At 45.6% G+C, this 21,228-nt stretch overlaps 1 protein-coding gene across 4 annotated transcripts in view; it reads right to left on the reverse strand.

Moving 5' to 3' along the window:
* Nucleotides 1-21,228, reverse strand: part of KALRN (kalirin RhoGEF kinase) — a 697,683-nt gene that overhangs the window by 433,751 nt on the left and 242,704 nt on the right. For all 4 annotated transcript variants that reach the window (XM_047790542.1, XM_047790550.1, XM_047790490.1 and 1 more), the window contains exon 6: nt 5,056-5,178. In XM_047790542.1, the coding sequence (XP_047646498.1) occupies nt 5,056-5,178 (123 nt within the window). The remainder of the gene's footprint in view (nt 1-5,055; nt 5,179-21,228) is intronic.

A 21,228-nucleotide genomic window follows, 5' to 3' on the forward strand; every position in this document is an offset into this window, starting at 1 on the left:
TGAAATGCTTTATTTTAGGGCATGACTATTTTATATATATATACATCTCCACATAGCAGTTCTCTAACTTTAATATGTATATAAATCACCCATGAAACTTGTTAAAAATGAAATTCTTGGGGCCCCATCCCCCGGAGATCACGATTATCTAGGACTGAGGTGAAGCCAAGAAGTCTGCATTTTTAGCAAGTCTACTACATGATTCTTTGGACAAAACATACTAAAAAGACAAATGCTTACCAGCTAAGATTCATCTATTTTCTTTTTCAATAGGTTCTATGTCTACTAACAGGCTTTGCAGCTATGGCAGGGTCAAATCCTGGCTATTAAACATCACAATCGCACGTGTGTGTATGTGTATGTGTTCACTAAAATCTAGAAAAGCTGTCATCATAGGAAGTGCTGTTTGGGGGTGGGGAAATGCTTGCAGAACCATGGTTTGGGGCTGCCAAGAATCAAAGGACCCCTGAGGAAGACTTCTCAGATTGGAGTGAGGAAATCTGCTCAGAATCTGTATCTCTCTTACACCAGGTCTGATTTTTCCTTGGTGCTACCATTTGTAACTTCCCCTCAAAACAAAGAGAGAACACCATAGGCTTTGCAGCAGCTGGTCTGATTTGCACATCATCAAGTGGTAGTATGTGCCTCTGGTGAGCAAATTAATAGGATTAAAGCAGCTATCAACATGCCACAGCAGAAAGGCTTCCTACTGCCCAGCTGCACACAGTTATCACTAATGTGAGTCCTTACAGTCATAATAGAAAATGAATATCATTTCATATTTTAAAACTCTAGACAGAAACCATTAACTATTTTTTTCCCAAAGAACAGGCTAATTAAAATTGTAAATAAGACTGTTATGTTTGTACATACTCCAGTGAGTGTCTTTTCATGAGGAACAAGAGCATAGATGGCTACATGATTGTTCTGTTGTGTATTACAACCTGACTCTACTTCCATCTGCCCACACTGCCATCAGAGGAGGAGGCCATGCTCAGGGGAAGGAGAATTTGTGAGCAAGCCTTCCACAACAGAAGGCAGAATTTGAAAGGGGAGGGTGCCAGAGAGCTCAGGAAACCTAAAGCCAGAAAGCATTTTCCTACTAGGTTTAGTAGGTGAGTTACAGTTGTTATTATTAAAGATCAGAAAATATTTTCCTACTAGGTTTAGTAGGTGAAGCCAGAAAGTATTTTCCTACTAGATTTAGTAGGTGAGTTACTGTTGTTATTATTAAAGATCAAAAGAATAGGATTCTCTAGTGGAAACTGAAAAAAAAAATGCAAAGATTAACCAATTTCAGCCTTTTTCTTTCAGAGTTGCTCATGGGCCATTCTCAGTGGGGCATTATTCCACACTCTTCACAGGTTAATCATTGATAGTCTTTATTGGGCCAATTTATAGAAAAAATTTAGGAAAAATCTGATTTTTCTTCCATGATTTAATGGTATGCAGTCATTTCTCAGTAATGGTCACCTCAGCTGTAGTTGAGTCTTTAACTGGTATGTAAAACTATATATATGAAAACAAAACTTAAAAAACAGATAAGTTATAAGTTGATCATTTTCATTAACCAAACAATATACCTGGTGCTTCTTTAAATTACAAACTGGTATATTATATAGTTAATTCACAGATCATTAATTACTATCAATGAATGAACAATGAGCATTAAGTCAATACTGATTATTGATTAGAAAATGCACCTGACATCCTCTCATTTAAATGGAGCCCTTGGAGTTCCTGTTGTGGCTCAGCAGGTTAAGGGCTCAACGTTTTCTCTGTGAGAACGAAGGTTTGATCCCTGGCCTCACTCAGTGGGTTAAGGATATGGCGTTGCCGCAAGCTGTGGTATAGGTCGCAGATGTGGCTCGGATCTGGCATTGCTGTGGCTCTGGGGTTGGCCTCAGCTGCAGCTCAAATTCGACCCCTGGCCCGGGAACTTCTACATGTCACAGGTACAGCCATAAAGAGAAAAATGAACAAATAAATAAATGGAGCCCCTTTTGTTATACTCCATCATAGCAGCCCTTACTTACCCTTCCAACATAAGACACTGATTTCCAATTACATATTTACTTATGAAATTAAATATCATCTATCTCTCTACCAGAATCTCTCTTCTGTTCACCACTCAACATCCAGCACAACGTCTGACCCTTAATTATTAGTGGAATGAGTGAAGAAAGAAGTCATAAGGTTCTTGGGATCTTAAATTGGGAAGGTTGATTGACAGGCTTTAGGATTCTCTTGAATCCTCTGAAATTATCTTTAAAAAGTTGTCCACATACGTTTCTCTGGAGAGAGGACCCACAATATCCATTAGATTCCAAAGGGGTCTGTGACCTCCCTGAAAAGTAAGGAATCACTGGCCTATTTCTGTGGTAAAACAGGTTGCAATAGCAAAGAACTCACCTGTAGCCCAAAACAAAGCATGCCACCTACGCACCCACGTGGACCTTTACATGGACAGATGTGTGGGCATATGTATAAGTGTGTGTGTAATTCCCAAGAACTGAAAAGGAAAGGCCTCAGCGAATTTACAAAACAATCCACAGTCCCACTTCCCCTGAGTAAGTGATCATTCCTGCAGTTCATAGGCTCCAGCAGTTGCTGCTCGTATTCATCTGTTTCTTGGCAGCACCGTTCATCACTCAGGCCAGAAGTAAGGAGTCTGTGCTTCCCTCCTCTCACCTGTTTGGAATGCTGACATCCCTCTTCATGGAAGTTCCTTTTAATAACACACCTGGAAACCTCCCAGTTAACAAAGGCATGGGGCGTGTTCATTAAGCACTGGTTTGGGCAATTTGATTAAACAAACCTGGGATTTCCCTTCCCCTGCCCTGCAGCCAGAGAGAGGAACCAGTCTAATCAGGCTAAACAGGCCTCCCAGCACTGCAGGCACTCACAGCCCTGGGAACTAGTGAGATGGGCTGGAACATGCTAATTGGCTGTTATATATTAAACCTCTTCTTCCCTCTCTCCCAGCTCCAGAAGATGCTTCCCTTCAGTAAATTTCCTCCCTCATTTTTTTCTGTCCTGAAAATGGAGACTTCAAAAGTAAAGTCGTCAGAGGAAAGGTTTTTGATGTGTCATTAACTCTCAGTTATCCATATTAACAGAGAAGGGCAGTGGTGCAGATATTCAAAGCCAAAGGCTCTATTTAACTTTGTAGTTCATTGTTTTGAGAAGGTTGGTAGCAGACTTACCTCCCTAATTATGTTTGTCTTTGCTTCTTATTAAAAGGAGTTTGTCTGCCTTAGGGCCAGGCAGTTGGGTGACATGAAAATTCTGGCACAGAATTTGGAAGATTCACCGGGGGAAATCCACAAGGCACACAGGTAATCAAACCTGACTAGATCTGAGTTCACATTCTTAATCACTTGTGATCAATTGCTTTGCTCCTCTGTGACTAAAGCAAGACAGGGATGAGACATAATTATAAAAGATTAGTTGGAGGGGGCAAGTCTTTACATTTAGATGAAGATATAGGTCTGCTGTGGCCAAAATTGATAACAGAATCAATATTGCTGTTTTTCCTGCCTGGTCCCTTCTAGGCAGGAGGTGTCAGAGCCAGCATGTGTTCAGCTACGTCCCCTGTCTGGTGAGGCGGTGGCAACATCTGAGACAATGGCTGTTTCATCAGCCCGGGTCCCTGAGTGACTGTGATAAGCAGAGCCCCCACCAGTCAGTGAGGGGCAAGTGGCTGGAGCAAGAAGTAAACCCCTGTTGTTTTAAACCACTGAGGCTGTGAGGTTCTTAGTTCACTCAGCATCTCTCTGTCACTGCACCTATCAAGCTGCATTATGATGGTCTGAGTTATCTCCCCAATTAGACACTGGAAACTTAAGGCCAGAATTATTTTTTCTTCAGTGTGTTAAGTCCAGTGTCTAACATAGTTAAAACAACTCGGCAGAATAAGAATGTCTTACTTCCTGGGCTCTGTGATCCTCTGTGCTTATTTTTTTCTAACATCTGCCCCCTCCCAGTATCACCGGCTGAAATGATGTTTTAGATGTTCAGATATGTGGGGCATGGTGGCGCTATTCTTTTGGACCAGGAGTATAAGGTGGAAGAGCTGACAGGGGAGAGAGAGACACATCAAGGCATACTTTCAAGTACAATGGGCTCCAGGGGCAGACAAGATTTCAAAGTTTTGGGTGATCACGTGGGAAAAAGAGCATCCCAAATGCTAAAGTTTTAAGAGAAATCACAGGTGTTAGCCAGACTGGACTCCTAGATCACCACCATCATCATTATCATAATACCAATATTTACTGATAACAGACTCTATACCAGGCACATCTCCAACCACCTTACAATTAACCCATTGAATCCTCACAAGTTTATAAGGTAGCTATTATCATTTCAGTGAGAAACCGAAGTACAGAGAAGTAAATTTCCTACGGCCACCCGGCTAGCAAATATCCCTCTCTGAATTCAACATCTGCTTGGACTCTCCCCATCATGGGAGCTCACTAACTTCTAACACACCCTACCTCCCGAGCCACAGCCCGCCTCCCCCTCCAACTGCTGTCCCCTGGACAGTTCTGCCCCCTAGACCAACACAAAGAAGTTCTGCCCTCATCTCTCCCAGGTAGCCCATCACATAGCTGTGTCCAGTGAGGCTCCTCTTTCCTAGTCTAAACAGCCCCGTTCACTCAACCGTTTCCAATGTGCCACAGCCCGAGGTCCCTCTCTGTCCCAGCTCAGTGACTCACACACTCTGGGTGGTTAAGTCAGTGGAGTGGAACTGGGGACTCTCTTCTATTCTTGCACTGGGCTTAATGTGTCTACAACCCAAGCATGTTCCTTTCACTATGTAAAGCAGGGTCTGGAGGCAGAGATGGGGCTATAATCTGCTGAAGGAAGAGCCGGCTGGACACGTGTCCTGTTCACGTCCCCATCCTGGCAAATGGAATGAATGCTAAGGGGGCCAAGCTTGTTCAGAGTTTCTCATTCTTACTCAGGTTGGAAGTTTGTTTCTGTCCTCCCCACCTCAACCTTGTCCCCCCACCCTCATTTCTCCTGCCCCCAGAGAACAGGCCCTCCACTTACCATGGAGTTCATGGCAAAGTGATTGTGCTGTGTCTGGAGGTCTAGGGCATGCTGGTAGCTGACTCCAATCTCCGTATGGCTCTGAAGGAATAATTCCTTGTTGTGGCTTATCCAGTCGAACATCTAGGGGGAAAGGAAGGCACAGAGTAATCAGGAGGGTTATGTGTCCTACAGCGAGAAACTTTCAGAGCTGCTGAAAGAAAAACAGCCCCCCTGCTGGTGCCCAGTGAGGACCAGTTATCCTGCTCAAGGTGGGGGTGGTCCATGACCTGGCTTCCCAGGGGAGCCCTCCCTCTGTGCACAAGGACCCACCATCACCCTCTGTTTCTTGAAGAGACTAAGGGAAAAAGACAAAACGAGTAAGAGAACCAAGGAGAGGGGGAGGAGGCAGTTCACTGTCCTGAGCTACTTTTAGAAAAAGCATCAAAAGGGCTCCACGCTTGCTTCAGGGACAGGTGATGAGAGGACGAGCAGGAGGTTTCATCTATTCCCCTCTTACAAGCCTTGTCGTAAGCCTCAGGGCATTCTAAGGTGCCCCCACCTCACTTTCCCTGCCAGACCCTGTTGAGTTGACTTGGAATGAAATCAACTCTTGTGACTCCACAGCCTCACAATTCCAGGGTTTCCGCTAAGACCCAACAGGAACCAGAAGAGGAGGATTTTAAGGGTAAACACTGCCTGGCAGAGTGGGCATGGGGCCATTTTCCTCCCACTGGCTGTGTATCTGGTTTTCATTTAGTTTTCCATCTCTCCCTCAGGCAACCCCTTCACTTCAAGGGGAGCTGACCAGAGGCCCAGTTCCAAGTGAGAGCCTGGTCACGCTAAGGGCTATCCCTCCTCAGGACACCAGATCTAAGCCAGTCAGTGTGTGACATTTCCCAGCCAATGGGACTGTCTCAGAAACAGGAATGTTATCCAATTCAGTACAATAAAACATGAGGGGGAGTTTTCTGGAAGCTTCTGGGAACTGTAGTTCTTTAGATACAACTTCTCTTCCTCAGATACTGTCATTATGGCTCTGCACCTCAAATTGCTGCAGCCAGAAAACAGGCAGAGCCCTGATTGAGCCTTGCCTGATCTCCACTTTGTCTCTGGACATTCTAGTACCTGAGTCAAGAAATTTTCTTTATTACTTAAGTTGGTATAAGTTGGACTTTCTGCGATTTTCTACCCAGAGTAGTCAAATGACATGGCCAGGAAAGGTGTGAAACCTTTGGAGAAGAAGACTGCCATACTTGGAACTCATGCTCCATAATTTGGCATGAGTTAAAGGCTGCAGCTCAGTTGCAGAGTAGAGCAGTGAGGAACTGAGCAAAGATACAGGCTGAGAACATGCAAAGATCATGTCAGCTTCCTGGAGGCAGAACCTTAGCCTCATTCCATTTCTCCCCCTTTAGAGAGAAAAGTGAATTTACTTTTTTAGTTACTTTTAACCAACATTTATCAGATACTCATTATACACCAGGCACTGCTCAAGGCAAAAATGACTAGCATGTGGTTCTTGAGTTGAAGTGGCTTAAAAGCCAGGGTGGAAAGCAGATATGGACTCAGATCCAGTGTTAGTACAACTTGGCATATGACGATTAAAATCACAACTCAAAAAAGAAATCAAAGTAAAGGTCAATACAGTGTATCAAAGGGGCAGCTACTCTTGATGATGTGGAGACAGGGAAGAAGACAGAAGGCTTTCCAGAGGAGTGACACTTGAGTTGAGCCTTGGCTCAAGTAGGAATTAGCCAGGTGAAGATGGGTGGGATGTGAGCTCTGGGCAAAGGGACAGAACTGCGGGGCAGCTCAGTGTGTGGAGCACTCTGAAGGGACCACTGCTGTGCTTCTGGAGCCTGATGGAAAGAGAAGATGTGGCTGGGGAAGTAGATGGGACCATGGAGAGCCCTGGACACAGGCTTGAGGACACCTGGACCATATATATATATATATATATATATATATATATATATATATATACCCTGTAGGCTGTGAGATGTCAGTGGAAGGTTATAAGCGGAGCAGAGAAGCACGCTGAGCTCTGAGAACAGCATGGGGTGTGGACTGGATGGAGAGAGACAGAGACAGAGCAGGGAAATGATTAGGAGGCTGTTACAGTAATCTTGGGGGCAAGGGTGAGAACCTGGAAACCCAGATGTGGGGGTGGCAGTGGAGTCTGAGAAGCAGGCAGAGTGAGAGCTACTAGGAAGGGTCTGGGGACTCTCAACTGTTTGGGGAGGGAGCATGAGGAAGAGCTGAGTGAGGGAAGACAACCAGGTGTCTGACATGGCACCCTGGGTCCTTGTAAGAGAAGGTGCCACCAGGCACCTCCTCACAGGGAGGTAAGAAGCTGGGGTAGGGGTGAGGGGCAGAGGCAGCAGTCTCCCTTTAGGATGCTGAGTTTGAGAGGCTTGAAAGAGCTTCATGCAGAGCTGTCCTATGGGCAGTAGTTAGATTCTACGCCTGGAGGTCAGGTGAGAGACATGGAGGCTATAACAACTCACACACTCCAGCACAAACAAGTCATCTTCCCAAGGAAATGGTCATGATTTGGAGATGACTCTCCTTTTGAATGATCCAGCTCCTGGATAACTACACAGACAAGGAGCTAGAGTATCATTCTTCACTTTTGAGTGTCAGAGGATGATCCAGGCTTGGGGCACTTGCGGAGGCTGGGTGGGTATCTGTGGTGTGCCCACCATGGATCTGCAAGCCATAGCCAACGCCATACCATAAGCATGCAGCCAGGGCTTTAAAAAATTATTATTATGGACAAGAGGGGAAAGAAGTGCCCCAGGAGGTGAAAACAATCTCATCATGTAATTTCTGTTCTTTAACATTCTGCCTTTCAACCCCATTTTAAAATAATTTCTCATCTCTTTTCCTTGTTGACAAAAGAATCAATAAAGTTAATGAAATTCTGAAATGCCTGCAGCCCTTGGAACTTGTGATGAAAAGGGCTCACTCCTTATACTTTCTTGGCTTTCCCAGTGGCCTAGAAGTGACCTTCCCTGTATTTTCTGTTACATGACTATTTAGATATGCTAATAAGCAGAGAGTTATGTGCTAGCCCTGGAATGATTAGATTGCCCGGCGCCAGGCCCCCGCTGGACTGCAGAGAGCAAGGATTGCTGAACACAGGCCAATTAGGGAGGAAAGCAATAACAACAGTAAGTAAAAGGCAGGCAGGACTGGAGAGAGCTGGAGGAACCATACACCTCGCCAACTGACTTCTCACCTTGAGGTCCGCACCCAGGCCATTGTGCCCATCTGCCTTCTGTACTGGAGCACACGAGCTATCTCTAGTGGCCACACATTCTGGGAACGTTTAGCTAGGTTGGAGGCAGTGCTCCAAAGAGGTGACACACATCTCAGGCACAGAGAAAAAGACCTGCTGTAGGGGCCAGACAGTCCACATGATATTGGGAACCAGGGTCTCTCCAACATGGCTCCTTCCTAGGAAAAGTCTCAACTCTTCTCTGGGCCTGAATCAGCTGCTGACTGCATATAATCTCACCTTTCTGAGTCTGGCTGCCTGCAAGGGTCACCAGCATTTCTGCTGCATTCAGTGGAACTGGCTGCACGTGCACATATGCATGTGTGTATGTATGCATGTGTGCACTCCACGTGCGTGTGTGCAAAGTGGGGTGAGGACTGGGCCTGGCTGCTTCTGGGCCTGGCTCTGTCATTAACTAGCCATGGGGCTGTGGGCAAGTCTCTTCATTTCTGGGCTTCTCCTCATTTACAAGGGTTAAGCGGTTCCCATAAGCATCTTGGTTTACCAATAAGCTCAATCTGGAAACGTATGGAATGTATTTTTTTCCATTCAAATAAAAATTCATTTTATTGAGTCTCCTAGATCAGAATGCATATTCACTGCTACTACTTACATTTATAGCTTTTGAATAAAAGAAATGTCAATGAGAAAATTGGCATTGTTTTTGATAGGCAGAGAAAGACATTCTTACTCTCAGTCCTGACATCTGTCTGGTGCTTTAGAGTTCAAAACATCCTTTGCACACATCATCTCACTGCCTCCACTGGGCCATTTGATAGATGCAAAACAGGTTCAGAGAAGTGAAATACACCCAGTGGGCTACATTCATTCCACCCAAGACATATTCCCTGAGTGTCTGTTGATCCAGGCTTTTGGGACACTGCCCTGACTTTTGCATGTGACTGTAGGACCTCCTCTGCCTGGGCTCTGCAGAGCAGCTGCCCACTAAAAGGCAGCACTGCGGGGCTCTGATTGTTGTAAGACCCTGTCCCTCACATGGGGCCACACACGGTCTAATACCAAGGCCCCTCCTCTCCTTCTCACCCTTGCCTCCATCAGGGCCTGGGGACAGCTGATTCAAATAGCTTCATTTCTCGCAATAAATACTTAAGCGAATGAAAGAATGAATGCATGAGTGAGTTGGCCACAGGCTCGTGGGTGGCTAATCTCCAGACAAGCTGACCCTTTCTAAGTTCCCTTCCAGGACCTTTCATGATTTGAGCTATGTGAATTGGGCTCTGTGAAAGACACTTGAACTAGACTGACCCAAAAATCTAAAGAAAAACTAAAGAAAATATCTCTACAGTGGTTCCAAATATTTTGAGCTTTTTTTTTTTTTTGAGAAGCTACAAATGGTAGGTTCAACAAAATGTAATATAACAACAAAATTTCTTCAGGAGGAAAGTTCTTGTCCAAATAATGAAATTTTATCTCTTTATTTGGAAACCAACATAGTTTTGTCTCATTAAGAAGATGGATGTTGCATGTAAGCTACTTGGGGTTTTTTTTTTCATGTTTTGCTTCATAATTTTTTTTTACGCTGGCTAAAACAGTGAAAACACAAAAATCTAGCTCTTAACACATAATAAAAAGAATCTATTTAAATGCAAATTAGGAAAATAAACAGAAATCTTCTACTTTTAAAGATGGGAATAGCTAAAAGGTTATTATTGTTCTGTTCTATTTTTTAATAAAGCATAAACATTTTATAGCACAAGCTTATTAAATAAGGATCTTGTGCTTATTTTCCTTCATTGCCAAATTTAGCATCATCATCTGATCTAGAGTTTTAACTTTCAAACCACCTTAACACCTAGTGTTGGTATTTTATACTGTCTATCATTTAGATAGTATTGGTTGTAAAGTTGCTCATATCCAGGTTTGATGACTTGATTGAGAGGACAAAAGACAACCAATGGATTCTCCTTCCTAAATGTGCACATGTCAGCATCACCTGTGTCCCCTGAACCCTGCTTGTACACTGCAGTGACCCACAATGAAAGCCTGTGCCCTAAAGAAAGCTAACAACCTCCTCATCAGAAAACCTTGCCACATCTGAAAACTTGGCGTGCAGTCAATTCCATGATAAAATGTTTTGTGAGTTCTAGTGCAAAGAACAGAGGCTTCAAATCAGGAGACTTGGGTTCTAGTGCAGATCTGCTTTGACACGCTACATTAATGATCTAAACCTCAGTTTTCTTATCTGTAAAATGGGGATAACCAGGTACACTATTTCAACCTTAGCGTAAGAGTGAGATTCAAATAGATATGGTTTCATCCTTTGGTAAGTGCTATGTACTGGATAGATTTTTAAATATAAAGTGCATTCTATTACACACATTTCCCTAATACTTCTTTTTAGAGCACAAAACAGATGAAAGGTGTGGATTTAAAACTGTGCTATGTTCACATTACTGAGATATCCGCATGGGCTAATGGGAATCACAGCTGCAGCTCCCACACAAACATCCACAGCCCACCACCCCTGGAAGACAGCCATGCACCCTCCCTCTGCCCCTACCCTGACACACGCTCAGGGCCCTGGGGTGCCTTTGCCCACATGGGACTCAGAGACCCGTACACTCTCTCAGGGTTACACCCGAGGGCGCTGGTGCCCTCCTGCCCTCCCTGTATGGCCTGACCAGGGATCTCACTCCCGCCTTGCTTCCAAACTCCCCATTCCCTACCTGCTCTGCCATACCCCAACCTTTTCAGTCTTAGAGACTCAATCCCTTTGGCTCTTAGATTTTCACTCAGGAGAGATGCCTACTAAGTTGGATTAGCAAGGAGATCCTGCTGTGTAGCACTGGGAACTATGTCTAGTCACTTATGATGGAGCATGATAATGTGAGAAAAATAGAATGTATACATGTATGTGTGACTGGGTCACCATGCTGTACAGTAGAAAAAAAAATGTATTGGGGAAATAACAATGAAAAAAATTTATAAAAAAACCCCACAAACAAATAACAACAACAAAAAATAAATAAATAAAATACATTATTCCTGCAACCCCTCCTGGAAATAGTTTATCCTGGACACAGAAACAGCTCAGTAAGAAAGCAAGCCATGACCCAGAGATGAGATCCTAAAATGGGGTGGCAGAGGAGCCCAAGACAGAAAGAGGCCCTAAAATGAGACGTGGGTGAGAACCAAGGGCAAATTTCCCCACTTTACAATTCCACTTTCACATGGACTCTGATTCCAGGCACCTGTCCTCATGGAAACAGGGCAACACACAGACCCCACATATGTATTCTGGCCCAGGACACTCAAAACCCTTCAGCCTTGGTTTTCATTATCCACTCACCAAGGACTGAGCTTTCCTGCTTTTCCAAAGCAGGATGGAGAGAGAAAAAACTAAGGGCCCCAAAATTTGGACCTAGTTTCTAGGTTCCTAGAATTCCTCAGTGAAGAGAGTTGGACCCCTCGCCTCTTCTGTACCTTGTAAGGTCTGCAGGCCACAGGGAGTGCGCAGTTCTGGAAGTGCCCCTACACTGGTATCTACAGACAGGGGAGGGGTTGGGACTTGAGCCTGACAGCAGACTGTCAGTAAACATCTACCAAGGGAGAGAAGGTGTTCTGGGCTCTGCTTGCTTTCCTTTAGGCTTTTGGGAAGTCAGCTGGCATACTTTTATATACGGTATAAGAGAGAAACCATTTTCATCTTTCATCATAAATCCAGCTGTTCTGAAGGATGGCTCAGCTTGGTTACCTGGGAGAACCCAGCACTGTAGCCTCAGGAATCAGCCAGGGCACCAAACAATTTCACTGGCCAGGATGTGTCTCTGACCTGTAAACATGCTATCCATCCCCTAACACGTGTCTTACCCCCTCCATTTTCCCCACTCCCCAATTTCCAGACCTCAGATCTAACATCCCAACATGAGGCTCACATCTAGAAATGCTCCATTTTCTCTATAAAACAGGTAAATGTCCCACTGTGAGCAAGGAGTTAACAAAACCCTTTCCCCTTGTGCATGCTAATCTGACCTTCAGTTAACACCCAGTCCTGTTTCCCTGGAAACAGATAAAGACAGTATGTGCCAACATGTTACTAAATCATGTTGCCTGTGGTAAAAACTCTCCCAATTGGTAAGCTGTGTCTGGGCTGGAAGGACTATTAATGAACTATAAATAACTGACCAGGACACCGTCCTTGGTCTTCCCTGAAGGGGGTAACTCTCATAACCGGCATGTCCATTGCAGGAACCCTGGAAGCTGTACCAATAGAGTTGTTATAAGAGATACTGGCTCCGGTGAAGCATGGATTTTTGAGCCACTGCAGCTTCTGCAGCTGCCTGCCATGGATCTTGACTCCTTGCACCTGAGCTGGACTGCTGCAAGGACCATGGTACTGGGAAACCACAGCTCCCGTGTTCTATCATCGTGAGTGGTTCAGCACTAGAGGAGGCTGATGGTAGTCTTTTATTTTTTTTAAGGGCTGCGCCTGAGGCATATGGACCTATACCACAGCTCACAGCTCATGGCAACGCCAGATCCTTAACCCACTGAACAAAGCCAGGGATTAAACCTGTCTCCTCATGGATATTAGTTGGCTTCATTAACCGCTGAGCCATGACGGGAACTCCCTATAGTGGTTTTAGGTCTGAATGCTCAGTAGCGTTGGAGAGGACTCCTTGGGAGGTGTGGCATCCATACTGTGTGTACATAGTCTCTTCCGGTCTTCCCTTTCTCCAGTCTCTCATTTTCAGCGTCTCTCAATAACCGCAGTAATGATAATGATGACCATGAAAATGACAGCAACTTACATTTGCCAGGTGCTATGTGCTGGGCACTGTTCTAAGCAGTTTACACATGTTAACTCATTTAAGCCTCCTAGTAACCTCATAATTATCTCCCCAATGGCAACCCTCAATACTTGCATCTCCATTTTACAGATTGGGAAACTAAGGCACAGAGAAGTTAATTAACTTGTCCAAAGCCACAAAGCTAGTAAGTGACAGAGCCGAGATCCAAACCCAGGAGCCTCATTCCAGTGTTGATCCTCTTAACCCTGTTGCTCCAACTTCTAATTCCCTTCATTTTATCGACCATCACCAAACTTTCAGAAGTGTGCTCTGCCCCTGCTGCCTTTGTTTTCCCTCCCATCCTCTTCCTCTTTAGCCCCCTTTACTTTTTCCCTAAGTCTGTACCCACCATGAAAACAAATCACCTCATCCTTTCTGAGTCTCAATCCTTCCCTTGATCTTGGGTCAGATGCAGTCCTTTCTGAAACCTACCACCTCTGGCCTCTGCACAAGGTCATTCTCAGGGGCACATCATCTGGCTGCAGACATGATCAGCCTCTCCCTCTTTTCATAGTTCTCTCCCCAACACTAAATTCCCCCAGGGGAACTGGTGCTTTCGTACCCTCATGCTCTCTTCCTCAACACACCATGTCCAGTCTTGGCATTCCACAAACACCAGGAACACTCTAATTTCAAGAGCTCACCCACCCTTCAAATCGACACTGATTTATCCACACTCGCCTCTCACTTCTCTGACTGCCCCTTTGTGGCTTTCCTTCCTGACCCTCAGACCTTTACTGTGACAATCTCAACTCTTAGCCCTCAGCTCTCTGCCTTTTATTCATCAGCTCTGTCCATTTGAAAATCCATCCAAGCTCACAGTTTCAACAACACAGACCGTATTTCCTGTTTCACATGCCAAGCCCTGTGCCAAGGCTCATCCACAGATTACCTCATATAGTCTTTATAATAATGCGAAAGAAGGTATTGTTAATTCCATGTTCAAACAATGAAAGCTCAGTATGAAGAGCTGAAATAAATTGCCCAAGATCACACAGCTTGTAAGTGATGGAGATAAATTTGGAATCTAGTATCCATCATTTCCTCTATCCCAGGGTGCTCTCAAACCTCAACTTCCCTGATAACTGACAAGAATAAATACATAACCAGGCCCAGTTCTGCACAATGAGCTTTACACACATTATCTCAAACCTCCCAACAGCCCCAGGAGGTGGCAGATATCATCATCACCACCCTTCTCTAGCTGAAGGAACAGATTCAGAGAGATGAAATAACTTGGCCAAGGTCAAGCTGGCATATTAAAGACTCAAATCTAAGTCTGTACCACTCCAAAGTCTGTGATTTTAACCCACTGTCAAACTGTCTCCCAAATGCATACCTAAATCTCTGCTTATTCCTAGTCACGTGGTGCCTGTGGATTCAACATGAGCAGCCCCCCTTGACGTTCCACCAGCATCTCAAACTACTTTGCCTTCTCTATGAAAACTGCTTACCTTCTCTTGACTTCCCACATCTTCATCCCTCCCCTCACGGAGCCCATTCACTCATTCTTTCCTCAAAGCACTCTGAGATACATCCTTTATTCTCCAGGGCTACCAGTAGGAACCACTCAGCCCATCCTGCCGAGATCACTGTCATTATTCATTCCCTCACTGGTCTCCCTGGCTCTGTTTTCTTCTTTATACTGAGCAATCTGCCTCCACCAGGTTCACCGTGCTAATACACTGCTTTCACCCTGTTGTTCTCTCATTCTAATTTCCCCCCAGTCATTGTTGCTGTCTATGATCTATAATGCAAAATCCAATCTCCTTACTCTAGCATTCAAAGGACCTCCCTCCTACCCCTAACTGGTGCGAACCTGCCTTTCGCCCTATTATTTCACACCACTGTCCCACACCAAGCATCCTTTACTGTCATATCCCATCCACTTCCAGGCCAAGTTATTTCATGCTATGCTTATTTGCTCACTGCCACCCCCATGTGTGTGCTCACATCTCTCCTTTTGTGAAACACCCCATACCCAAATATCCAAATTATTTTCACCCTTTAAAATACAATTGAAATCTCACTTCCTCTAGATGCCTCCTTTGGCCAATTGAGCCCATACTAATTTCTTTTTCCTCCAAACTCACTGCTCAAGTATCAGAACTATCCAAAATGTGTTCTTAAAAATATAGCTTCCTAGGCACTACCTTTGAGATTCTGATGCAGTGGAGCTTTGCAGGTGATTCTGATGTACTTGCATTTTTACTTAAACAGTTCATGTGGACTTATACTCTGTTTTTGATAGGGTAACTGGCACTGAACTTAACTCCACCGCATTTAATCTAGTATTGGTCAACAACCAACCAAGGATCTTTGAAGGAAGGGAAACATATCATGTAAGCCCCATATCCACCTTGGCTCTCTCCCTGATGGTATTTCTCAACCTGTGGAGGAGAGAAACAGGAGCTGGGCAGAGAGCAGCAGTCTTAATGGGTGTAAAAAACCAGAAATCAGAGTTCAGGGCTGGTAAGGCGGGTGTAATTGTGGTGATAGGACGTTAGAGAGAAAGGAACTAAGAAAAGGAGTCCTAAAAATCTTCACTAAAATTTCCTCCAGGTCCTTGGCCGAATCTTAAGCTGTGTATAGGCCAGGTAAGACTCCAGAGGGTCTAGCAGAGAATAGCTGTGGGAGGTGGAGAGCTGAACAGAAACATTAGGAGTTACACACTGCTGGGGAAATGTTAGGAGCGCTAAATCAAACAGAATTAAGGGACTTTGAGGAACACTCTGGACACTCAGCTGGGACCCCTGAAAGACCAGAGTGTAAGAGTAAGAAATACATCCTAAAAATAGGACTATAGGCTCAATGGGTTAGGCCCCTATGGTGGCTCCCATTGTGGCTCAGTGGATAAAGTACCCGGCATAGCCTCCATGAGGATGTGGGTTCAATCCCTGGCCTCACTCAGTGGGTTAAAGATCCTATGCCACCAGCTGCAGCATAGGTCATAGATGTGGCTCAGATCCAGCATTGCCGTGGCTATGGTACAGGCCTGCAGCTCCGATTTGCCCCCCTAGCCTGGGAACTTCCATATGCTGCAGGTGCAGCTGTAAAAAGAAAAAAAAAAAAAAAGAATAAGGGCTATGCCCCTAGGATTAATGTAAAGATGGAAGCAGGAGTTCCCATTTTGAATCAGCAGCAACGAACCCAACTAGTATCCATGAGGATGTGGGTTCAATCCCTGGCCACTCTCAGTGGGTTAAAGGATCCAGCATTGCCACGAGCAGTGGTGTAGGTTGCAGAAGTGACTTGGATCTGGCGTTGCTGTGGCAGTGACATAAGTAGGCAGCTACAGTTCTGATTCAACCCCTAGCCTGGGAACTTCCACATGCCCATGCTGCAGGTGTCACCCTAAAAAAATTAAAAAAAAAAAGAGAGAGAGAGAGAGAATGAGAAGCAGCAGCAGATTGGCCATAGCAAAGCCTAAACCAGGGCTCAAGATGCTCAAGATCTGTAGTTTAACTGCAGCTCAGAACAAAACAATATTTAGAGGATAACCTAATCAAGAGTCTGTACATACATCATCTGTAATAGCCAGTAAATTACTAGACATAAGAAGCAGAGAAAAGTGACTAATAATTCAAAAATTAAATAGTCGATAAAAACAGATCCAGAGGTGATCAGGCTATGATGATTTAGCAGACAATGCTTTCAAGATAACCATGATTAACAACTTAAAGAAAATAGGATGGAAAAGGATAAATGGATTAAAAGATGGAGCACTGCAACGGAGTCCAGTTTTGCTTCTTGTAGCCCAAGAACACATGCCCATGATGCTTAGGACAATATTCTGTTCACTTACTGAGTGCCCACTGTATATAGTCACATGCTCATGATGCTTAGGACAATATTCTGTTCACTTACTGAGTGCCCGCTGTATTCCAGACATTGGATAGGGAACTAGTGATAAAACATCAAGGTCAGTGAGGGAGACAAATGTATTCAATAGTCAGCCAATTTCAAGTGTGAAAAGTACTATGAAAAGTGTATACAGTTGGCTGATAGCAGAGAAGGACTTGGTCCAACTTGTCAGAGGCAGAGAGAGGTTAAAAGCACGGATGATTCCTAGAAGGTGGCAACAGCTGAACAATACTGGAAAGACAATCAGATTCAGGAGAAGTAGGTATAGATGGGAAGGGCATCAAAATGAGAGGAGTACTTGAATGAAGCCCTAGAGGCTACAACAGCAGGGAGTGAGAGATGGTATGGGGGTTCTAGAACAGGAAGTCAGAGGGAGTGAGAAGGGATGATCAGAGGTAGGGAGGGCCTAGGTGGAAAGGCAAAGGTCAGAGGCAGAAGGCCTTTATTCAGTGGCCACGAGGAACCCACCAAAAGAGAGCCGTCAGGTCAAATTCCCTTCTAACTCTGAACTGGGGCTCTACAAGGAAGCCCTCAGACACACAGTCATTTATCTCATTGCAAAGAGGAGTCCAAGCCAGCCCTGAGCTCACAAAACAAAACCCAACCAGCACATCACAGACCTCTCACCCATGGAGGGTTCTTTTCCCCACCCTTACTCTCCCCTCTCCTTTTTCTTATAAACCCCTCAATGTCTGGATCAAAAATGATCAATACAGAGGAGGAGATAAAGACAACATGCGGAAGGTGCCCAGCATAGCACATGATACACAGCAGACACTGAATGCCCACCACTTCCTTCCCACCTCCTCTGGGTTCAGACAGGATAAGCTGGCAGTCACAAAAAGCCATGCCTTTTGATTAGAGAAACCCAGGCTGCAACTCTTCATGCTAAAATCACACACTGCCCTTGAAAATGGGCACGCTCCTGTTAGGCCTTAAAAGGCCCCTCTCTGTGGGCTTGCCCTCCTTGTGCTAAGCAATGTAAGAAAAAGTCTGTCCAAGTCTACTATTAATATCTATATTTTCAGACTTTGAATAACGTTTTTTGTTTTTTTTGTTTTTTTGCATTTTATTTCCAGCCTGCCTGCCCGGATGGCCTGAATTTCCTGTAGCACTGGCAACACACACACACTACCCCGCAGTGGGGAAGGAACGGTCATCCAGGAGCCAGCAAGTCAAGCACATGAGAAACAGAACCAGCCAAACCAGGAGTCAGGCCGGGCAGCCCTGGGATATTGACTCTGAGTGGCTGAATTCCTTCCATCTGAACCACAGATGATGATAAAATATTTTCAGGAACAGCATGAGGGAATGTTCATTCACTTCCCAAAATGCGAAATTGAAGAGGTCAAACCCTATTTTATTCAAGCTGAGAAAATAGTGCCCAACTTTATCCCAGCGCTAAATTTAGGCATAAACTGAGCTCTGTCCCCTGGCAAGTTAATTTAGATGAGCTAATGCTTGTTTCTGGCATAAAAGCTATACTCAGTAAATGGTAACTATTATTGTTACTGCAAAAATGGAGTGTCTGTTGGATATTCTCACCCAGTCCTCCCACACAGCCTAAAATCAGCTGTGGCAATTACTTGCACATCTGGGAAAAAAATTCCACATGGGTGAAAGGAGTCCCTTCTATGCAGATCAGATGGTTCCCACCTGAGGGGGGGGGGGCAGGTGCTGTGCTGGAAAGGGTCTTGCCAGGTAGGTTTGGCCTTGAGCTGAGGAAGAGAGCTAGCTGCCCTCTTCCAGCAGCTGCTTGAAAAAGGGGGCCAGGACAGCTGAGGGGCCTTGAGGGAGTTGGGCTCAGGCATACCCAGGAGGAGATGCCTGGTCAGGCTTCCAGCTTCCAGGTGCTACCTGGCAAAGCATACCCCACAGGAGGAGCTCAGCAAAGACTTCTGGAATGAGGAGCCCAATCTTCAAAACCCTCCACTTCTTTAACACTCTAATTCAGAGGTCTAAGGTAAATTCCTGTGTTTAAATAATGCCACTGTCCTTAAGAGCAGGGCAGAAATGCAATAACCAAATAGTTCCTGGTAGTGTTACAGTAACTCATCACCACCTCTCTGACTTTTCTGTGCTTTAAGAGGAATTAACATTTGAATTTCATCACTGATCTTTCTCCCCAAGTATTTTTGGGCTCTCTTTCCACTGCTGTCCTGTAGTCGCCATCCTAAGGTGAAGGCCTTGGGGTTACCTAAGCTCTCCTTCCTCCCTGACATCTATTTGGTCACCTGGTCCCTTTCTTCCTAAAGGGACACTTCCTAAAGTGTCTCCAGGGTCTGCCCCTCTCCTCACCTCTCCCGTTGTCACCTCATTGCTCACACTTGGATTAGTATTTCCCTGCCTGCAAATCTCTCTCAATCTCTCTCAATTCCCACCCCCCACGCCACCCCTCACCCAGCCCCACTAAAACCTCAGCAAGAGCACTGCAGTGACATCCCTTGAAACCACTCAGCAGCAGGTGGTGCTCTTGTGCCAGCACAGAACGCTCACCAAAGTTTTGTTCCTTCAGGCAGCCTTGTGAGTACAGACTGTGCCATGGTCCACCCTTTATCTGGCACTGACTGTGTGCCTCTGGGGAACACAGTTATCTAAGACACTGGCCCTGACCTCTAGGAATTTGCAACACACATGGGTTGGAACAGAGCCAATTTGAGGGGGTTGGAGAAAGACTATGGAAAGGTGCCCAGAGGAAAGAAAGACCATATCCAGAAGGGGAAGAGTGGGGAGGGTAGCTGGGCCTCCAGCTAGGGTAGGTTGGTGTAAACACAGGTGTGATAAGGTGGGCCTGTGCAAAGCACAGAAGGAATGTCCTGGAGTGGGGCTGAATGTCCAAGTCCAGTCTCACCCTCCATTCTAGGCCCCTCTGGTTTGCACCTCCTTGTGACACCTCAGGATGAGGGGTGTCTCAGGGAAATATTTTAGGACAGGATGAATGCCACACTGAGGAAGGACCGGCCAGTCCATCTGATTTGCATAGAGGGAACCAATACTCTGTTTTCTCTGTACCAAGAAGGGCAAGAATCCAGCTTCCCTCAAGGTCCCTGGTTACTCAGGAAGCAGCATGACTAGATTTCGGACCCTGTTTAACTTCTGGTAATTAGCATGGCGTGGACATCACCCTCCTACACTCCTCCCCACGCAGCCTGAGCTCTAGCCACAGTGGACAGTGGATGGTCCCAGAACCCACCCTGTACCTCTGAGGCTGCCATGCTTTTGCTCGAGCTCTTCCCTGCCCTGCACCCCAACCTGGGCTCAATGTTTTCCCCATCTGTTCCCCACAATAGTAACTGGTACTCGGATCAACTTCCCCCAGGCAGCAGCAGCTCTCTGTGTGCCAGTGCCAGTGCCCCTTCTCCAACATGCAAAGGCCTGACTCCAGTTCATCTTGCAACTGCCTGTTCCCAGAACAGTATCCGGCACTTGTTTAATTGGTTTGTCTTTAGCAGCAGTGTTCTAAAACCTTGTCAACCTGGGCACATGCTTCCAATTTCTCTTTCCTACTAGTTTCTCCAGGTACCAAGCCCCTACCTCACCTCCTCGCTCTGCTCCCACCTGCTGCCCGCCACATGCCCCAGCACCCTGTTGGGGATGACTGTGTACTTTCTGCCCTTCCTCCCGAGGCCTCTCTGCCACTCCCGATCCCAGCTCCCACCCATTGCTGCTAACCCTCCATCTGCTGAGCACCTATTGGGCTCCCAACATACAAGATGCTTCACATACATTTTCTTTAATCCATACCATAATCATAACATGTGTATTAAAATCTACATTTTACAGATAAAGAAACTGCTCGGAGAGGGTGAACTGGCTACAGGTGGTCCATTAGCTAGCGAGTGGCTCAGCTGGGATTCAAACCCAAGTCTCTGTGACTGCAAAGTCAGTGCTCTTTCTAGACTTGGCTGGGTCTTCTGGCCTGCGCGCTCTCTGCTCTCCGTGGGAGGCATGAGCCACAGGGCACCACCCAAGGGAGGAAGCAGGACCACAGGAGGGAAATGAAATAACCAGTTCCGAGAGAAGGGCTGTACCCTAGAAGGCTGCATAACACAGGCCAGAGGAGGTGCAAGGGCATGGAGAAAAGGGTCGCCAACGGGAGCGGGGACAGAAGAGGATGTGGAGGGGGCGCAGGGGGGAGGATAGAGGGTGAAGGGAAGGAAGGAAAGTGGATTCTTCAGAGTAAAATGCCTGGAAAGAAATCTTAAAAATCCCTACCTCAAACAGAAATGCAGCTTG

This window comes from Phacochoerus africanus, chromosome 1 (assembly GCF_016906955.1).
Source record: "Phacochoerus africanus isolate WHEZ1 chromosome 1, ROS_Pafr_v1, whole genome shotgun sequence".
NCBI classification, from domain to species: Eukaryota; Metazoa; Chordata; class Mammalia; order Artiodactyla; family Suidae; genus Phacochoerus; species Phacochoerus africanus.